General features: G+C 33.9%; 1 protein-coding gene across 2 annotated transcripts in view; it reads left to right on the forward strand.

Moving 5' to 3' along the window:
- Positions 1 to 17,894, forward strand: part of CADM2 (cell adhesion molecule 2) — a 1,203,315-nt gene that overhangs the window by 1,116,641 nt on the left and 68,780 nt on the right. The window contains exon 8 of one of the 2 annotated variants that reach the window (XM_005878095.2): positions 5,563 to 5,682. The exons of the other annotated variant lie outside the window; for it this stretch is intronic. Coding sequence (XP_005878157.1) covers positions 5,563 to 5,682 — 120 coding nt within the window. The remainder of the gene's footprint in view (positions 1 to 5,562; positions 5,683 to 17,894) is intronic. 2 annotated transcript variants of the gene reach the window in all.

Below are 17,894 nucleotides of genomic sequence, written 5' to 3' on the forward strand. Positions count from 1 at the left end.
TATCATATTTTTCCAGTAATGAAATATGAACTTCTGTGAATTTATTTTAATATTATTTTTAAACCATAAAGTCATTTTAGCAAGTTTTATCCATTTTATCATATAGTTAAAAATTAGTTCCCAAACATTTAATTTACTAGAAAATGATTTAAAACACATAATCACAATTTCAGAGAAATTGATGCTACACAATTCTATATATTATGATAAAAAGTTTTAATAACTTAAAAAAACTCTAATATAGCATTCAAACAATTTCTTATAAATTAAAATATGTTTTTAATCTTGACTTTTAAGAACTTTATATACATTTCTTTTTGTTTGGATTTAAATAATATGTAAATAATTTGTCTATATTTACTAATGTCTCTAATCAGATCTAGACAATTAAATTTAATAATTTTGACTTTTCCACTTCCTAAAATACCTTTTTTTACCCACTACATATTTCATCAATTACTAACTTTTTTATTCTTTATGCCTTAACATCTAGAAAATATATAATTCAGCTAATTTCTCTTGCAAATTGTAAGTGCTGAACTTCTTTGGAACCACTTTATTTTTTATTTTAGGAAAATGTAATGTATTTTATTAACACATACTCCAAGGAAAGCAACAATAAAAATGAGAACTCAGGTTTTGTATTATAGAGAAAATGAGAACTGAATTTATTGACCTATTAAATAGTTACCATTTATGAATTTTAATATTTATAAATTGTTACATATCATTACCTTCTCTATTTTATTTATATGTATCTTAGTATCTATATTCAAACATTCTTTAATCATAGGATGTTAATATGTAAATAATATATTAATAACTTCTAAAATTGACAAGTCATAGTGAGCAAATCACTTATTAATATGGCTGCAGATTATCTTGCTTTTTAAACAGAATTAGTAAGTTAATGTTGAACTAGGGTTTGGTTATTTTTATTAGTGTCTACATGTATAATTTTTCTGCATATAAATTTAATATTCTTATTGGAAAAATAAAAATGGGTATTAGAAGAAAAAATGACATATGTTTTATAACATATCTATTTGATTGAGAATTATTTGTATTAACAGTGTAATGTTTTCTAAAAAAGATCCAGGATTCCAGATACATCAAAAATGAGGCAAGTGACTAGTACTAGTGTACCCAATTTCATATTTAAAAAATAGGTAGCTCCAATTTTACAATCAGTGTTTAAATAAAAGGCCAAAAGTGAATACATGAAATCAGGAATTTTTAAACAATTGTTAATGATGCCAAATATTGCCACTCAATTCTAGGAATGAAAACCAGAGATGGGCATTTAAACTTAGGAAGAGAGCACAGTCTTTTACTAACATTTGATTTGAGAAGAGTTACAATCAGGCAGCTAAAATAAATGATCTCCATATGGGAGTGTTGTAGAAGAATCTGATTTATACAAAGTAAATAAAATATTATCTTAGCAATATAATATATGTCACACATAACACGTATAACATGTATACACATATATAACAAACACCTATGTAGAGACAAAGAAATTCTATCTCAAAGTTGTTTTATCCATTAATGGGGAAAATAATAAACAACTCATAAATTTGCTATGATCATTCACCACTGATGACAATAGGATCTGTTTAGTGAGCCCTCCTGGCCTTTCACCCTTAAAATGAATATAGTGCATAAGAAGAATGGAGAACATGGATCTCAGATCAGGCTCACACTGCTTCCAAAGTAGCAGGATGTGTGAGCAAAGGTATATTTTGTTAGCAAGGAAATTTCTTGACGGAATAATTTGTCTTGAAATTTTATCCCTCAGAAAAAAATGATGGCCAGTCTATATTGAAGACAGAAGGATTTTTTGAACAGAAGTAATGAAATATTTCAGTTCTATATTAATTATTATACCCTGTCAAAAATATAGACTTTTCTAGATCCCATAAAATGTGTATATGTTTGTAATGCTATGACCAAATTCACTTGGTAAATGTTTATTGACCTTCTAAATTGTGTTAGGTTCTCAACAATAAGTATGAAAAATTCTTCTCTTCAGAAATTGTCAGGTGGGGAATCCAACACACTCAGAGCATTTAGAAAGTTTTCATAGAAGAGGAGTATCATATAATATTCTTGTTATTTCTGAGGGTTTCAACTAATTCCAATTAATCTTATGTTGTTGAGTTTTAGTTGATGCTGATTAATTGGGTGTTGAATATTTAGTTTATTTAACTTTTGCTTTTCATAACAGGGTTGAAATATTTGAGTGAACATCCATATGCAGAAAAAAAAAACAGAATTAAGAAACCCTAAGATATTTTTAAAAAATCAATTTATCTAAAGCAGTGATGGTGAACCTTTTGAGCTCAGCGTGTCAGCATTTTGAAAAACCCTAACTTAACTCTGGTGCCGTGTCACATATAGAAATTTTTTGATATTTGCAGCCATAGTAAAACAAAGACTTACATTTTTGATATTTATTTTATATATTTAAATGCCATTTAACAAAGAAAAATCAACCAAAAAAATGAGTTCGCGTCTCGCCTCTGACACGCGTGTCATAGGTTCGCCATCACTGATCTAAAGTGTTTTAGAACACATAGGATGAAATGAAGTAATGGTGATTCAAAATATATAACAGTTACTGGGAAATATTTCTTATACAGGTTATTGTCTTGATCCAGTTGTCATATCAGCCAAGGTGCTTTGCACCAAATTACTTTCAGCCTATTAGTTTTTATGTATATATGAAGTCGAGGGGAGTATGAGAGAGGATGATGAACAGATAAGGAGGAGCCAGACTATGAGTCAATAATAATTTGTAGTGTTATCTCATTTATTTGGACACTTTAAAACCACAACCTGTTGTTTTTAAGTTCTTTGAAAATTAGCCTAGAAAAATGCATATATTCCATGCATTTTCACAATTTTAGCAAATAAGGATATTTTGTGACTTATACAAGAATGCTTATAATACTTGGTAATATAGACTCTATCCAAAACAAATCAGGATTTATTATTACCTATTTTAGTTGATATGGAATAAGGACAAAAACACCAAATCACATGCTGTTGATTTTTGGGGGTTTTTTTTGGCTAAACTAAAAACAAAACAAAACAACGCAAAACCCGTTATTTGTATTTCAATTCTTTGTTAAAGTAATTTTGAAAGGCTGCTTTTCAGATCCAGTGGAATCATTTTAACTCATTGTCTGATAGCAGAAAACCCAATTTTTGATAATTTATAATAAGGTTATTTACATGAAGTTTTAAAGAACTAATATTATTGTATACTAGAGGCCTGATGCATGAACTTTGTGCAAGAGAAGGCCTTCCTTTTCCTAGCTGCCAGCACTGGCTTCCCTTTGGCTGCCTGCCCCCAGGACCCAGCTTCCCTCGCAGAGAGAGGTCCCGCCCACCTGCTGCAGCCCACTGGTCGGTGGCCTGGGCCTCCCTCTGGGGGGTGATCATGCGATGGCCGGGCCCCTGACCGATTGCATCGCACCTGCCTTGGCTGGCCTGGCACCAGTGGGTGTCATAGCGTGCTCCCGGATGGTTTTCTGGATGGTCGTTCCACTGTTCGGCTGTTCAGTCAATTTGCATATATGCTGTTATTATATAGGATTTTTACATTTGATAGCCCTGGGAACTATTTCCCTTTGCATTAATTAAATACATATATTTTAAGATCCTAAAAAATAAGTAGATGAAGAATATATATTTTTATTTTGGACAATATATGAAGATTAAATTCATGTTCTTTTTTTAATTTACAAAACATATATCATTTACCTTTAGCCTTTATAAACTATTTAGGAAAGCTAACAATGAAAAAATAAGTTATTGTCCTGGCCGGGTTGCTCAATTGGTTGGAACATTCTTCCTCCCTTACACCAAAATGTTGTAGGTTCAATCCCTGGTCTGGTGGGTGCAGGAGGCAACCAATTGATGTTTCTCACATCAGTCTCTGTCTCTCTCTCTCTCTCTCTCTCTCTCTCTCTCTCTCATCAATAAAAGACATGTCCTCCTATGAGGAAGAAAAATCTTTGCTAAAAAATAAAATAAGACGGTACTGTAAAAAATAGTAAACAAGAAATGACCATGCTCATAAACATAATATTTATTCATTTATGATGAAAGTCAGTTCTACTTTATGACCATGATAATCACACTCCAGGAAATACTCATTTTCCGTGGTGATTAATGTAGTAACACTGAGTTTTCAGAAGATTATTGTCTTAAATTTGACTGGCCAGGAAGATAAGAGAGTGATCTCATGTGCTTTGCTGTGTCTCCAGAGTAGATAATTCATCAGGTTAAAGTCTGAGTATCCAGTAGGGCTATTTATCAGAAGCAAAGAAGTAGAAAAATTTTGGTGTGACTCAAAGACTTTAATTGAAAGACTGACAGGAAGCCTGTTAATAGCAATATAATCTGTCAAACACTCTGAATACATCGGGGCTGTGTGGAAAACATGTAAAATCAAATCCTGGCACTGTAATTATAGGTAATTTGTGAACTGTTTCTAATTTCCTTACTGTGTAAATGATATGCCTATCCACTTGAGACGAGATTTGACTCTCTGAAGATCTTATTGCGGTCCCCACAGTTTGACACTGGCTATATTGTTTTACGATACTCTATGCTGCTCTTCAAATTTTCAGCTCATTTTGAGTGACAGAAAGTACAATTTTGGCTTTAAACTCTGAGGTATTTATTCTGTTTAGTATGTTCCCTATATTTGGATCTACTGTTAACTTTGGCAACTTTTACTAATTACAGATTAAGGGTTGAATGTTACGTTCAAGTATATGTTCAATAACTTCTCCTAGGTATGCCAAATAAAATAAATCATAAACCTTTCAGAATATTGGGTTTCATGCTAGTTGACTCAATACTTGTTAAAGACTTCTAGGTACTGCAAAATTTTAGAAGGCGTTACCAGCTAATCAGGGTAAGAATTGCAAGACTCCAAATGTGCATTAACATCATTTGTGAGAAAAGGAAAAATAAAGTAATATAATAACAATTGGCTTATTTTTGTTTCTAAAGATCGCTCTCATCCTATTTATTTCCTATCATTAAGTTTTCTTAAATGAAAAAAATAAAAAAGCCTTTAACATGCATATACTCACCCATCCATAACATTTCTTTAACCTTATATGGTGATGTTATTTGTGTTTAGTTCTGTGGTGTTGTTTCTTTGTTTATGTCTTCGACAAAGCATGTCATTTTTTGTTTTACCTATCTGTATTTTGTTATTGCATGTCCAACTTTTTAAATGACTCAGTGAACAAATGAATTCTTGTCACTTTAAATTTCACTCTAAATATTATGAACAATCTGTTTATTCTCAAACATTGCTCCGAGTTTTTACTTTGTGTAGGAGCATGAAATGAAAGTGAACAAAAAATGGCAAGAACTGTGAGGTACAGCCAGCTTTGTACCTGATAATCTTGTTAAAGCTTGTTAATGTTAAACCCAAATAAGATGTATGTATTTTTGTAATTTGAATCATTTGAGTTTGTCTTTTGTTTGCATGATATGATTTTGTTTTATATTTTGTTTTTTTCCACTCACCAGATGTTCCCAACACTTTGCTTCCCACTACTATCATCCCCTCCCTTACCACTGCAACAGTCACAACCACTGTAGCCATAACAACCAGCCCAACCACTTCTGCAACAACCAAGAGCATAAGAGGTACAGTATCCTTCTTTGTTATGGCCTGGAAAACACATTTAATGGAGCTTTAAGGGATTTTTTAAGGGGTAGAAAACTTAAGATCCAATTTTACTTAATAATAAGTAAGTAAATCACCTAACTTACAATCAATTAGGATGATTGGAATAGAATATAAGACAAATGTTATATTTTAATTTTTAGTGTCACTTATGACTATTATGAAAATATTCCAGAATATAGGTTAAAAACATATATAGTTCTACAGCATTGAGCAAATTTAAAATCTGAATATGGGGCAATGTTTTTTTGCCTTGCCTTTTCAATGCAGACAAAGAAATAACATGTTCAAGGATGCAGAGATAACTTTTGCTTTTTTGAGGTTCTAGTTTAATGTTAAAGAACTGTTATTTTTCTGTAACCAGATTAAAATGCCTAGTGTTGAATTTGTTCTAAACTTGACATAATCTATGGTCATTATAAACCATAAAAAAATATAGAACTTTTAAGCAAATATTCAACCTATTACCCTAAAATAATTTGCTGAGTGGATCTGCTTATTCTAGTATAATGTTCTAAAGCAAATGTTCCAGAGTTTCCAGGATGGTAGTATTTGATATTGGCTCCAGGAGTAATTTCTGGTATCAGTTTATTAATAAGCATTTTTGCCTCAAGGATAGCAACCTTAAAGAAATTGAAATAATCCTTAAGGACAAAAAAATAATTACATATGGTTCAGAAATATAAAAAAAGCATTCCTGAGCAGTCATTAAGTGGTTAGCAAATGATAAAGAAATAAAGAGTTGAGTGCATTACAAAAAACACATTAAACTTTATTTCTGCATAAACAGCATTCAGAGAAAATTTGTCTTAAGTCTGTTTTTTTATTTTTTATATATGTTTTTTGTCATGTTGGCTATACTAATATGTATTAAACTTGACAATTTAACTTGAAATCATGAGGATGTTACATTAATATATATGTAATTAAAGCTGTATCAAGGGCAGGCTTTGAATTATTTTCATTCACTTGTAAAGCTTGTTCAATTACACTATCTGGTTTTCTTGAAATTTTTATTCGTTCTCAATATTAAAACGAGTTGCCAGCTTTCACTTTGCAATTATCATAGTATTTTTTTCTCTTGTTCCAAAAAATTGTATTTGATAATTGCTAATTTTAATAGTCATGTCAACTATACTATACAATGTACAAGATTAATAGCTAAAGGATTGATAGCAAAGTTTGATGATAGTAGCAATAACTTGTCAAAAATACCTGTTTATTTAATGGTTACTACATAAATTGTATTTGAGTTAAATGTACAAGTGAGAAGAGTTTAAGATATTTCTAAAAGCAATTTACATAAAAGTGGGAAGAAAAAAATAAAGATGAAGGAAATGGTAAATAATACTGTATGATTATAAAATGAAAGCTATCTAAAATTCTACTTTGCTTTATAATTTTTGAAGATTTTTACAAACAGTGATTCAAATTAAATATAATTAATCCATACTAACAAAATCTAAATAATATTAAGTTCCAATTGTACAATCAAATCAACTTGATAGAAAAGGAGGGAAACATGTTGATTTGAATTTTTATTTTAAAGACCTACTTATAGCCATTAATCAGTTATGGTGTCCTTCTTTAACAAATAGTCATTGAGCACCTGCTATATATATGGGACTATGCCAGGTCCTAAAGTTACAGAAGTTAAAGGTATTGCATAAAAAATCACTAACAATAAACTTAATGCATTTCCCCACAAAATAACCAGTGTTGGTGTTTAACTAGAAAAGTGTTCATCTTCTCTAGTCTGACATATATATGACTAAGAGAAAAGTGTTTTATTTTAAATGGAGTGTTTAACAACATTCTTTTTATATTTGTTCATGTGTATCTTGAAATGTTGCCTATTGCATTTTAGCCAGCCTGTTAAGTAAAATGAAATCAATTTTATATTTTTCAAGTAAATTCACTTATTTATATGTTCCCTTTGATTTTTTGAGAACTTTACATTATGGACATTAGAAATGCTAAAATAATTAGTCTCCCTGAAATAAATGCACAAGTGAACAAACTTCAAAGAAACACACACACACACACACACACACTCACACACACACACACACTGTTTTAACCAATAGTGAAAAGACACCAATATGATGAAGGAAAAGGTAAAGGTGTTTTTCAAATGACACCAATATGCATGGAAAGAAATGTATTTTGTAAGTTAGTCAACACATACTATCTATTTAATATAGAAAAAAGTAGTATCACTGACATTGAATGTAAGTCTAATGCTTATTTTCCTTCCTATCTTAAACAACTGGGGACTAAGGAAAGTCACCCAGCTCACCTGCATGATTATTGTTGTAGTTCATAATTGAAGAAATGGAAAATTCAGTCAGTACATAAACATTTCTTAAAAATGTTATACTCTATCCCTTTTAAGTTACTATATTATTCTCCCTTATTTGTGTATTACCTATTAAATTAGAGCTTTCAGGTGCAATTATATTTTAATGGAATTAATTTATTTATAAATTAGTGAAAAGTGTTTCAATATTATGTTTAAAATATCATAAGAATATGTTTGCTAACAAAAGCTGAGAAGTAAAGAAAATATTTTTAGCTTACAGATTTTTTTTAAAAGTTTGTGTTTCATAACTTTCTCTCATTCAATAATGTGAATGAAAATTTGGTAAACATATGAAGTAAACTAACTACATTTGATTTTATTAGGTATATCTGTAATTTCCTCAAATATTATAAACTAGAGGCCTGATGCACGAAATTCGTGCAAGGGGCTTGGCCCTCGCAGCCCCGCCTTGCCTTGGCCCTTACAGCCCTGGCTTCATCTGGAAGGTCATCTGGAAGTTTGTTCAGCTGTCTGGTCTAATTAGAATATTAAGCTTTTATTATTATAGACTAGAGGCCTGGCGCCCGAAATTCATGTGAGGGTACAGTCCCTAGGCCTGGTATGCAATCAGGGCCATCTTCCCCAGCTGCCCGCATCCATCCCTGCCCCCTGCCACCACCCACCCTTGGTTCCCCATTCGCCATCAGGTGATTGGTACTTGACAGCCAGGGAAAGGGACTGAGAGGTCAGCTGTTCCTGCCCGCGTGCCAGCCCTGCCCCCGCCGCGGGTAGCCATCAGGTGATTGGAGCCTGCTGGCTGGGAAAAGGGACCAAAAAGTGGTCAGTGCACCTCATAGTGACTGGTCTGGTGGTCATTCTAGTCATTCTGCCATTAGAGTAAATTTGCATATTACCCTTTTATTATATAGAATAGAAGCCTGGTGCATGGCTGGGGGCTGGCTGGCCTGCCCTAAAGGGGGCCCTGGATTGGGGTGTGGGGGTCCCCAATGGGGGAGGGGCTGGCGGGGCGAAGAGCCGCAGGGTTTGCAGGCTGGCCCCACCCCTGATCAGGGTGGGGGTCCCCACTGGGGTGGGGTTGGCCTGGGCTTGGAGCCACTGTGGGTTTGAAAGCCAGCTACACCCCCGATTGGGGTGTGGGTCCCCGCTGTGGGGCAAGGCTGGACAGGCCAAGGGGAGGGCGGTTTGCAGGCCTGCCACACCCCATATCGGGATGTGGGTCCCCAATCAGGGCAGGGCCAGCTTGGGCGAGGGGCCGTGGGCAGTTTTCAGGCTGACCATGTCCCTGATCAGGCTGGGGGTCCCCACTGGGGGAAGAAGCCAGGCAGGGTGAGGGTAGGTAGGGTGGTTTGCAGGCCTGCCATGCCCCCTATCAGGCTGGGGGTCCCCAACGGGGGCAGGGCTGGCCTGGGCGAGGGGCTGCAGGCAGTTTGCAGGCCAGCCTCGCCCCTGGCTTTGTCAGGAAGGACGTCCAAAATGACGTCCGGTCTATCTGGTCTAATTAGCATATTGCCCATTTATTAGTATAGATGATAACACTTATCTATCTAATAAAGGACTACAAATGAATCAATTTGTATCTCCATTGACACTTTTTCACCACTCTTATTATTGCTGAGTTTTCCATCCTAAGGTATGATGATCATCATCTATATAATAAAAGCCTAAGCAACCGTTATGGTGGAATGACCAAAATGACCGGTCACTATGATGTGCACTGACCACCAGGGGGCAGACACTCAACACAGGAGCTGCCCCCTGGTGGTCAGTGCACTCCCACAGGGGAGCGCTGCTCAGTTTTAAGCCAGCTCATGGCTGGCAAGTGCAACAGCAGTGTTGGGAGCCTATACTCCCTCCTCTATAGGTAGGTGGTAAGGAACGAGAGCCCTGAACTCTGAGAGGGATGTCTGACTGCTGTCTTAGGCCCGGGCCTAAGCTGGCAGGTGGACATCCACCAAGGGGTCCCAGACTGTGAGAGGGTGCAGGCCAGGCTGAGGGAACCCCCTCTCCCAGTACACAAATTTTGTGCACCAGGCCTCTAGTTTTAAAATAAACTTAAAGATTCACAGCTGTGGCTATATTATAAATCAAGATGAAATAGAGCAAAAGAGCTACTCAAATTGTCAAAGTCATAATCTTGAGAATTTTCAGTTTGTACATGAAATGTAACCCTGTTTGGAGAAAGAGGATCTTCAACCATATGAAAGAAAAGCTAGCAATTAGCAGTATCTTGTTACAAATAAGGTGATAAAACACAGAGGAATGAGCAAAGTTGAGCAGTCATGGGAAAGATAGAAAGTAAGTGATCCATAGAGACATCTTTGACATCTTTGGTTGTGAAGTTTTGGTTCATCTGTTTAAAAGGTCTTTGGTCTTGAACATTGATCCAAACTGAGATTCAGCAGTCTTATTAGAATATTAAGAAACACTTAATAGAAGCACTTAATTCACAAGTTGTCTTGATACTTGGCTAATATGTAGAGTTCTGGAAACATAATGTATGGTAGAATATTGCTCAATTCTTTTTAGTAGAACAAATGCATTTACATATAGTTGGATGATACAATTAATGAAATAATATAGGTTCCTATAATAATTATAGTTTTAATTCTGGAAAAATTGTTTGGTGCTAGTGTACTGATTACTTTTTAATTTCAAACATATTTTAATTGATTATATTCTAAAATTAGATAAAAATTGTGTTAAGAGCATGTGGAACTTACCTATCTCTATCTATATATCATCCTGGAAAGTTTATAAGCTTTCCATGTGATAGTATTATTGATATATATTATATATCTAAAATTTGAACATTTTATAAATCTTTTAAATGTTTTTCATTACAAAAGACCATTGTTATAACACATTTTAATTTCTACTTTTGGAAATGGAGTTGTTATGGCAGTTTTTTTTTTGTTGTTTTTTTTTTTGTGTGTGTGTGTGTGTGTGTTTATTTTTTAAAAACTAGTGGCCTGGTTAGCCCTATTGTTCAATTTAGAAGGCGTATACACACTCTCTTATAAATGTGGAATATTATAAGGTCATCTGTGATAAATTTTAGTGAGTTAAATATGATCATTCATAAAATTGTTCCAAATGACCTCATGTGATTTTTACTATTAATATTATATTAGCATGGTGTGTTTAACTTGAAAGTATTTTCTATTTGTATATTACAAAATTTAAATTTCATAATTACTATGTCATAACCTAGGAATCTTTATCAGTACCCTCAATTTATAGATGATATAAAGGTATTAAAATTTTAGTAAACATATATGACACAGTGAAATATATCAATGGCTATGTCTATCATAAAATTTTTAATTAGAATTTTCAATTAACTTTTATACTTATCAAGGCAGAAAAATGAAATTCCTAATTGCTATTTGTTTTAATCTCTGCAAGACTGTAAATGCCCTAAAAGTAACAGGTATGGAGAGAACATATACTATATAACAAAATGCTAATATGCAAATTGACCAAACGGCTGAACTACCAGTCACTATGACATGCACTGATCACCAGGGGGCAGACGCTCAATGCACGAGCTGCCCCCTGGTGGTCAGTGCACTCACACAGGGGGAGCGCTGTTCAGCCCTAAGCTGGGCTCAAGGCTGGCGAGAGCAGCGGTTGTGGCGGGTGCCTCTCCTGCCTCTGTGGCAGCATTAAGGACCCCCTGGGGGTCCCAGACTGGGAGAGGGTGCAGGTTGGGCTGAGGGCTCCCCCCAGTGCATGAATGTCGTGCATTGGGCCTCTAATGTATATGTCATACTATAAAATTTAGTATGGGGGGAAACCCTTGAATGATGGTAAAATTGTTTATACAATCTATGTAAAAATCCAAATGAATTATTGGTTTAAATATAGATTTGGCTTAACATCAGACTTTGAAATGGTGGAATAACTTTATATTAATAAATTTACATCATTTATATAGTAATCGCAACCAATTTGTAGGTTATAATGAGATTAATTGCATTGGAACCTTATTCCAGAATGGCACTGCAAAACAAAAACAAAGGACTTTTTTTAAAATATAGGAAATCAACCATGGTCAACTATGGATCTGTAATTAGAGTAATAATTGAACAACCTTACAAAGTTTAGAGATGGGTGCTTTCTGTTGGTCCCAGACTTGGTTAGGAATGCCTGAGGCACTGGCCTGGGCTTTTACTTGGAGCTCCCACAGACATTTCTTCACCAAGCCAGTGTTGTGGCTGGACCAGCCCTTGTGATTCTTATGATAAACTCCAATAAGAAACTATCAAGGAACATTGATGAACTCAATTTATTATTCTCAAGTCTTGGAGGACCACACAGTGAGGTCACAGGTAGAAAGAGAGAGCAAACAAATTCACAGACCTAGGACTCTGTCTTTATCAGGGTCCAATGGTGGGGTGTCTAGGGTTTCACAGTTTCACTCTTTATTGGTGATTTTAAAGCAAAAACACAAGAAAGGGAATGAAGGTGTGGAAAGGGAGGAGCAGAATTACTCAAAGCAGTCAGTCATCTAGGTTACCCAGGGCTTTCTGAAAGAGGGAACTTCAGAGGTGGGCAGCCTAGTCTTTATCTGGTTGTTTTGCTAGTAACTGTATCATGTTGCTAGCAATATGTTTATTTAACCTGGATGGCATTTGAAATGGATACCTCAACAGTCAAAAGGTTAATTTCAAGAACTTACATTAAACATACTCAATTCTTCACAATTAAATTACACAGTAAATGTGTTACTTGTGTTTAAAAATATAATATTAAATAAAATATTTTAAATCATTCATGTAGAATAAGATGAATTATCACATATATCTAGAATGAATATACCAGCAATCTAGAATTTTTAGTCCATACGCCGCTATTGTATTTTTAAATCATGTGAATAATAAAACTGAATTATTTAATTGTATGTGACCTTAGGGACCTGTTTGAGCATTAAGTATAATCCTAAAACATTGCTGATCAAAAGATCTTAATAAATAATTGCTCTTAGCCCTAGCCGGTTTGGCTCAGTGCATAGAGTGTTGGTCTGTGGACCTAAGTCAAGGTCCTGTGTTCAATTCTGGTCAAGGCCATGTACCTCCGTTGTAGGCTCCTCCCTGGCCCCAGCCCTGGTCAGGGCATGTGCAGGAGGCAACCCATCAATGTTTCTTTCACACCTATGTTTCTCCCTGTCTTTCCCCCTCTTTTCCACTCTCTCTAAAAATCAATGGAAAAAAATATCCTCTGGTGAGGATGAAAAAATAATAAATAAATAAATCGCTTTTTCTGTAGGTTTTTTATTTTTTATTTTTTACAAGTCACTAATTGAGATTAGTGACTTGTAAAAAATAAATCATGTACACAATGTTACACTATTGCAAATGAAAAGCTGCTGCAGTATTTACTTGTGCCAGCATAGAGAAATTGAGATGAATTGTAAAATTCTACTCATATTTAATAGGGAATTTTAAATTAACTACAATTGCCTAAAGTATTGACTATGAAGTAGTGTTTTATATGTAGACCCCTTTACATCAATTATTATGTAATGTCTCTGGATTCAAAATATAATATGCTAAAGTAAAATAAACACAAAATGCATGTATGTACATTTCAAACAACTATCTGAAGCATCTGTTTAATTAATTCAGATTTTAAAAAAGCGGTAATGATCTGGCCTGTGCTTTTATCCTCTATTTTTTTCATGCCTACAGAAACTCCAGTCTATATTTCTATGCAGTTTCAATAATGTGTCTTCTCCTTCCCTTTTGAATTATGTACATTAAAAATTGAATACAAAGAGATAAAGAAGCATTTATCAGAATAAAAGAAAAAGAAAGCCAGCACTGAGAAAAAATGAATGGAGTAAAATCATTCTAGCTCTAAGTTAATGACTATGGAAAGCCTCAAGACTAGCATTTACAATTGTAAAATATATCAACTTGAAACAGTTAAATCTGAATGTGTGTAAATCAAGAAGTTGTTTATGAGCTTATATTATGAGTGGTTAGCTATTAAAAATGTTTCTGGTTTTATTGGTGGAAATAAAACACAATTTGCATGGTGTTATAGGATTTAAAAAATTTAGTGCCAATATGTTGGTGTTTTTTTCACTTGACAAAAATCAAGCAATCATTCAGTTTCCAGATGGTCCATATAAAGAGACCTGCTTATCAGAAAAAAAATCAGGTTTCCACATTTGAACTGTAATTTTAGCTAAATTTCCATTAGGCTTTTGAAAATTTATTATATTGTAATGATTATATGAAGTTGACTCAGTTTCAAAATTAAATATACGTACGAAACATAGTTCATAATGAAAATAGGATACTAAGAAAAGTTGACTCAGTTTCAAAATTAAACATACGAAACATAGTTCATAATGAAAATAGGATACTAAGAGTGTTTCTTACTGGGGAAAAAACAAGCAACACATAGCTCCATAGTTGCAGGCACTCCCAGCCTTGCTTACTAGTACCATATTGTTATGCTGAGAGAGGACATGAGTGCGCATGCTGAGTGGGGGTTCCTGGTCTTTATTTAAGTCAGCTATGGACCCACACATTTGCAGATTAGGTTATTCTAAGGTAGCATGGGATGCTAAAGTTGTCCTTTCTGTCCCAGTAGGTCTTGTCTGGAGTAAGAATACATATCACTGGTTATAAACTTGAACTCTGGGAAAAACTTTGAAAAACTTTGAATATTTACCTATTTCTTATGGAAAGCAGAACACTTATGCTCCATTCTATTTTCTAAGGACACTTGAGGCTCGGGCAATTTAAAGCATCAAACATTTTTAAGAGTTTAATTTCCAGTTTGTTTATTTATTTGACTTAGATCAATTTGAACGGAAACATCTGTTCTATTCATTTACATTTATTTTAAATAAACAGGTTTTATTTTACTTCTATAAATGTAAGAGTATCTTCATTGATTTTATGGCAATAATCCTAGATTTTAATATAATCTAATAATACATACGATTCCTGCAAAGCAACCTCCAAGGAAGAAAAGAAAACGTTCACTAGAAGACCATGTGCCATTTTCTTTAATTCATTTTATATAATATGCATATACATCTAAATATTGAATTTAAAAATTTTCATAATTATTACATTCCAGAAAGCTTATCACTTATAAATATCAAGACTAAATAAATTACTTTATTATTAGGATGGTAATCTATTTTATATTTTAAAAACTCAGCCTGCATATGTGAATAAATGTATTTCTAGAACATGTTTAAAATTACTTGAAAAGTCATTAATAAACTAAACTGGTTGTATCTTTCTTACTAACCAATGGATTAAATTTATGAGCGGTGCCTCTGAAGCTGAAAAGATTGCCGGCACAGCTCTTGCTTCTTTGACACTCCACATGAAAAACACAGTTAATAACCTCCTATGTAAGCTCGGTGGAACACCGAATTGATACTAATTAAACCAACTTTGGGACAGAAGGTGACCTTGACTTCAGCTGGAACTTTCTGCCAAGACAATAAATAAGAGCAAATGGCACAAAGCATAATTTCTGAGAAGGATCTAATATAATCTATGAATCTTGGGGAGTTGGTAGTGTTGCAATAAGTGCTTGGATAATTGTAATATTTTAAAATATCTTTTGTTTCTATAATACAGTGGTTTCTTATTTCTCTAGATTTCAATAATTTTTGTTAGCTTTCTGTACTCATTTAAAATAACCTGTGGCCAGAAAATTATAAACTACTTGATGCAAAGTGAGCATAAGATGAATGCAAGACAAGGAAACAGATTTTTCCGAATGAGTTCTCAAATACGTACAAAATATTCATGCAATTTTAGTATCAGAACTGCTTATGCCTGAGCTGCAGTGACGCTGACTTTTAAATAGAGAAATACCTTTATTAAATGACTAAGAAAAATGACTAAGAAAAAGAAATTGTCCCAGCAGGGACACAGATTTAAACTATTGCAAGAAAACCTTTTGAAGCGAATGATTTGTAACAGTTCCACGGTTCATATTTGAATTGAATCGTATTAAAAGAGTCAATAAATTTACTATAAATGGGAAGAGGTAAGTAAAAACAGAAATTAAACTTTATTTACCAATACTGCTTAAAGAATTACATTAGTGTAAAGGGAATTTTGTTCAACGTAATAAACAAAAATACCTAATTTAAGTCCATTTATTTTTCATTTAAAGAAACTCAGGTATTCCAACGGATATTTTATTTATTTTATTTAATCTACTAGTGAGCAAAGAATGCTAAGCAATGAGTGTTTAGTGGAGAAAAAAACAAATTTGAACTAACGTGAGATATTGGATTAGATTGATTGAAAAACATTTTTTAAAAAGCTTTTGAACCAATTTTGATGTCTAAGAACCAGATTCTGTAATAAAGAAGCAGAATGCTCTTCTAAAATAGTCTGGATTAAACTGCATTTAATGGACTTAATGCATTTTTCCCTTGAAGTCGTGTTCTTAAAATATTAATTATAAACTTTTTTCTAGTTTAATGTTATTCAGATATTAGCAGAAACTGATTGTAGTCTCCAAATGGTGTAGCGATAGACTTTTTAATGAGCCTTTCACAGAAACATGGGCTGAGTTTGGGGAACTCATAAATGATGGGAGAAGCAGGAGAGAGTACTCTCATAGCAACTTGCTCCTGAATATGGAGAAAATGCATGAGTTATTCTAGTCAGAGAAAATCTAGAGGCAGAAAAGTGGCAGCTTGAAAAGAGCAGTAGTCAAAGGACACAGCCAGTATCCAAACCTAAATCAAGTGGCGACATTGGGGACAAAGGATCAATAGTGGGTCTCTTTCTTCTGCTTTCCTAACCTTTTCATTAATTGAATCCAACTGGAAATCAGAGGTCAAGAAATCTGGATGAAGCAATGCAAAGAAGTTACCTCTCAGAGCACAGAGCAAGGCAAAAAAGGATGGATGATGGATTTGGGGACCAAAAGGAAAATGAAGAGCAGAGACTTATGTATTTAGAAAGTCATCTGATCTGTTTAAAATATGTCATCTAGCCCAGCTTGTGTGGCTCAGTGGTTGAGTGTCAACCCATAAATCAAGAGGTCTCTGGTTTGATTCCCTTTATCTCTTTCTCCTCCTTTCTCTCTAAAAAACAAAAACAAACAAACAAACACAATAAAATATGTCATCTCATTTGATCATTCAAGGTGATTGGATAACAGATTTTAATTTAGTTTTAGATTTTTCTCATTAATATACATATTACAAGTCTGTAATAGAAAATTAGTAATGGAGCTAGTAATGGTGGTAAAATAGCAGTGCTCCCAACTCATTTCAATATATAATTTCCCTGGTAAGGCAACAACTGAAAATAGAAAAACACTCTAGATGAGTGGGCAGATTATGAAGCTTGATGAGGCTAGGCTTTGTTGGTATATTTTTTAAAAGTCTTTTAAAATCTATTTTTTATCATTTACGGTAAATATCCTGATTTCCAAGAGATAATCATCTTAAATATCGGTGTGAAGAATTCCTATCCAATTCATTAAGTAGTAAGAGATTCTTCATTTGAAATATTCTCAAATATACTTGTATGGATTGAAATGATTTCTATTTGAATTAAATGCTTTGAAAATCATGGCTCTGCGTGGGGGTCTCTAAAAATGAGCCAACCATAAGTTAATAATCAACTGATATATGTATACAATGAATGGCCAGATTATTATGACCGCCCCATCGGTACTTCGTTGGGCCACCTTTTGCCTCCAATACTGCGGCGATTCTTCTTGCATTGACTCCACAAGATGTTGAAAGGTGATGCGAGGAATCTGACACCATGCCTGATGAATAGCACTGTCCAGTTCTGTGAGATTTGATGGTTGTGGAACCAGCTGCCTGATGGCTCTTTTAAC

The sequence above is a fragment of the Myotis brandtii genome, unplaced genomic scaffold (genome assembly GCF_000412655.1).
Source record: "Myotis brandtii unplaced genomic scaffold, ASM41265v1 scaffold546, whole genome shotgun sequence".
NCBI classification, from domain to species: Eukaryota; Metazoa; Chordata; class Mammalia; order Chiroptera; family Vespertilionidae; genus Myotis; species Myotis brandtii.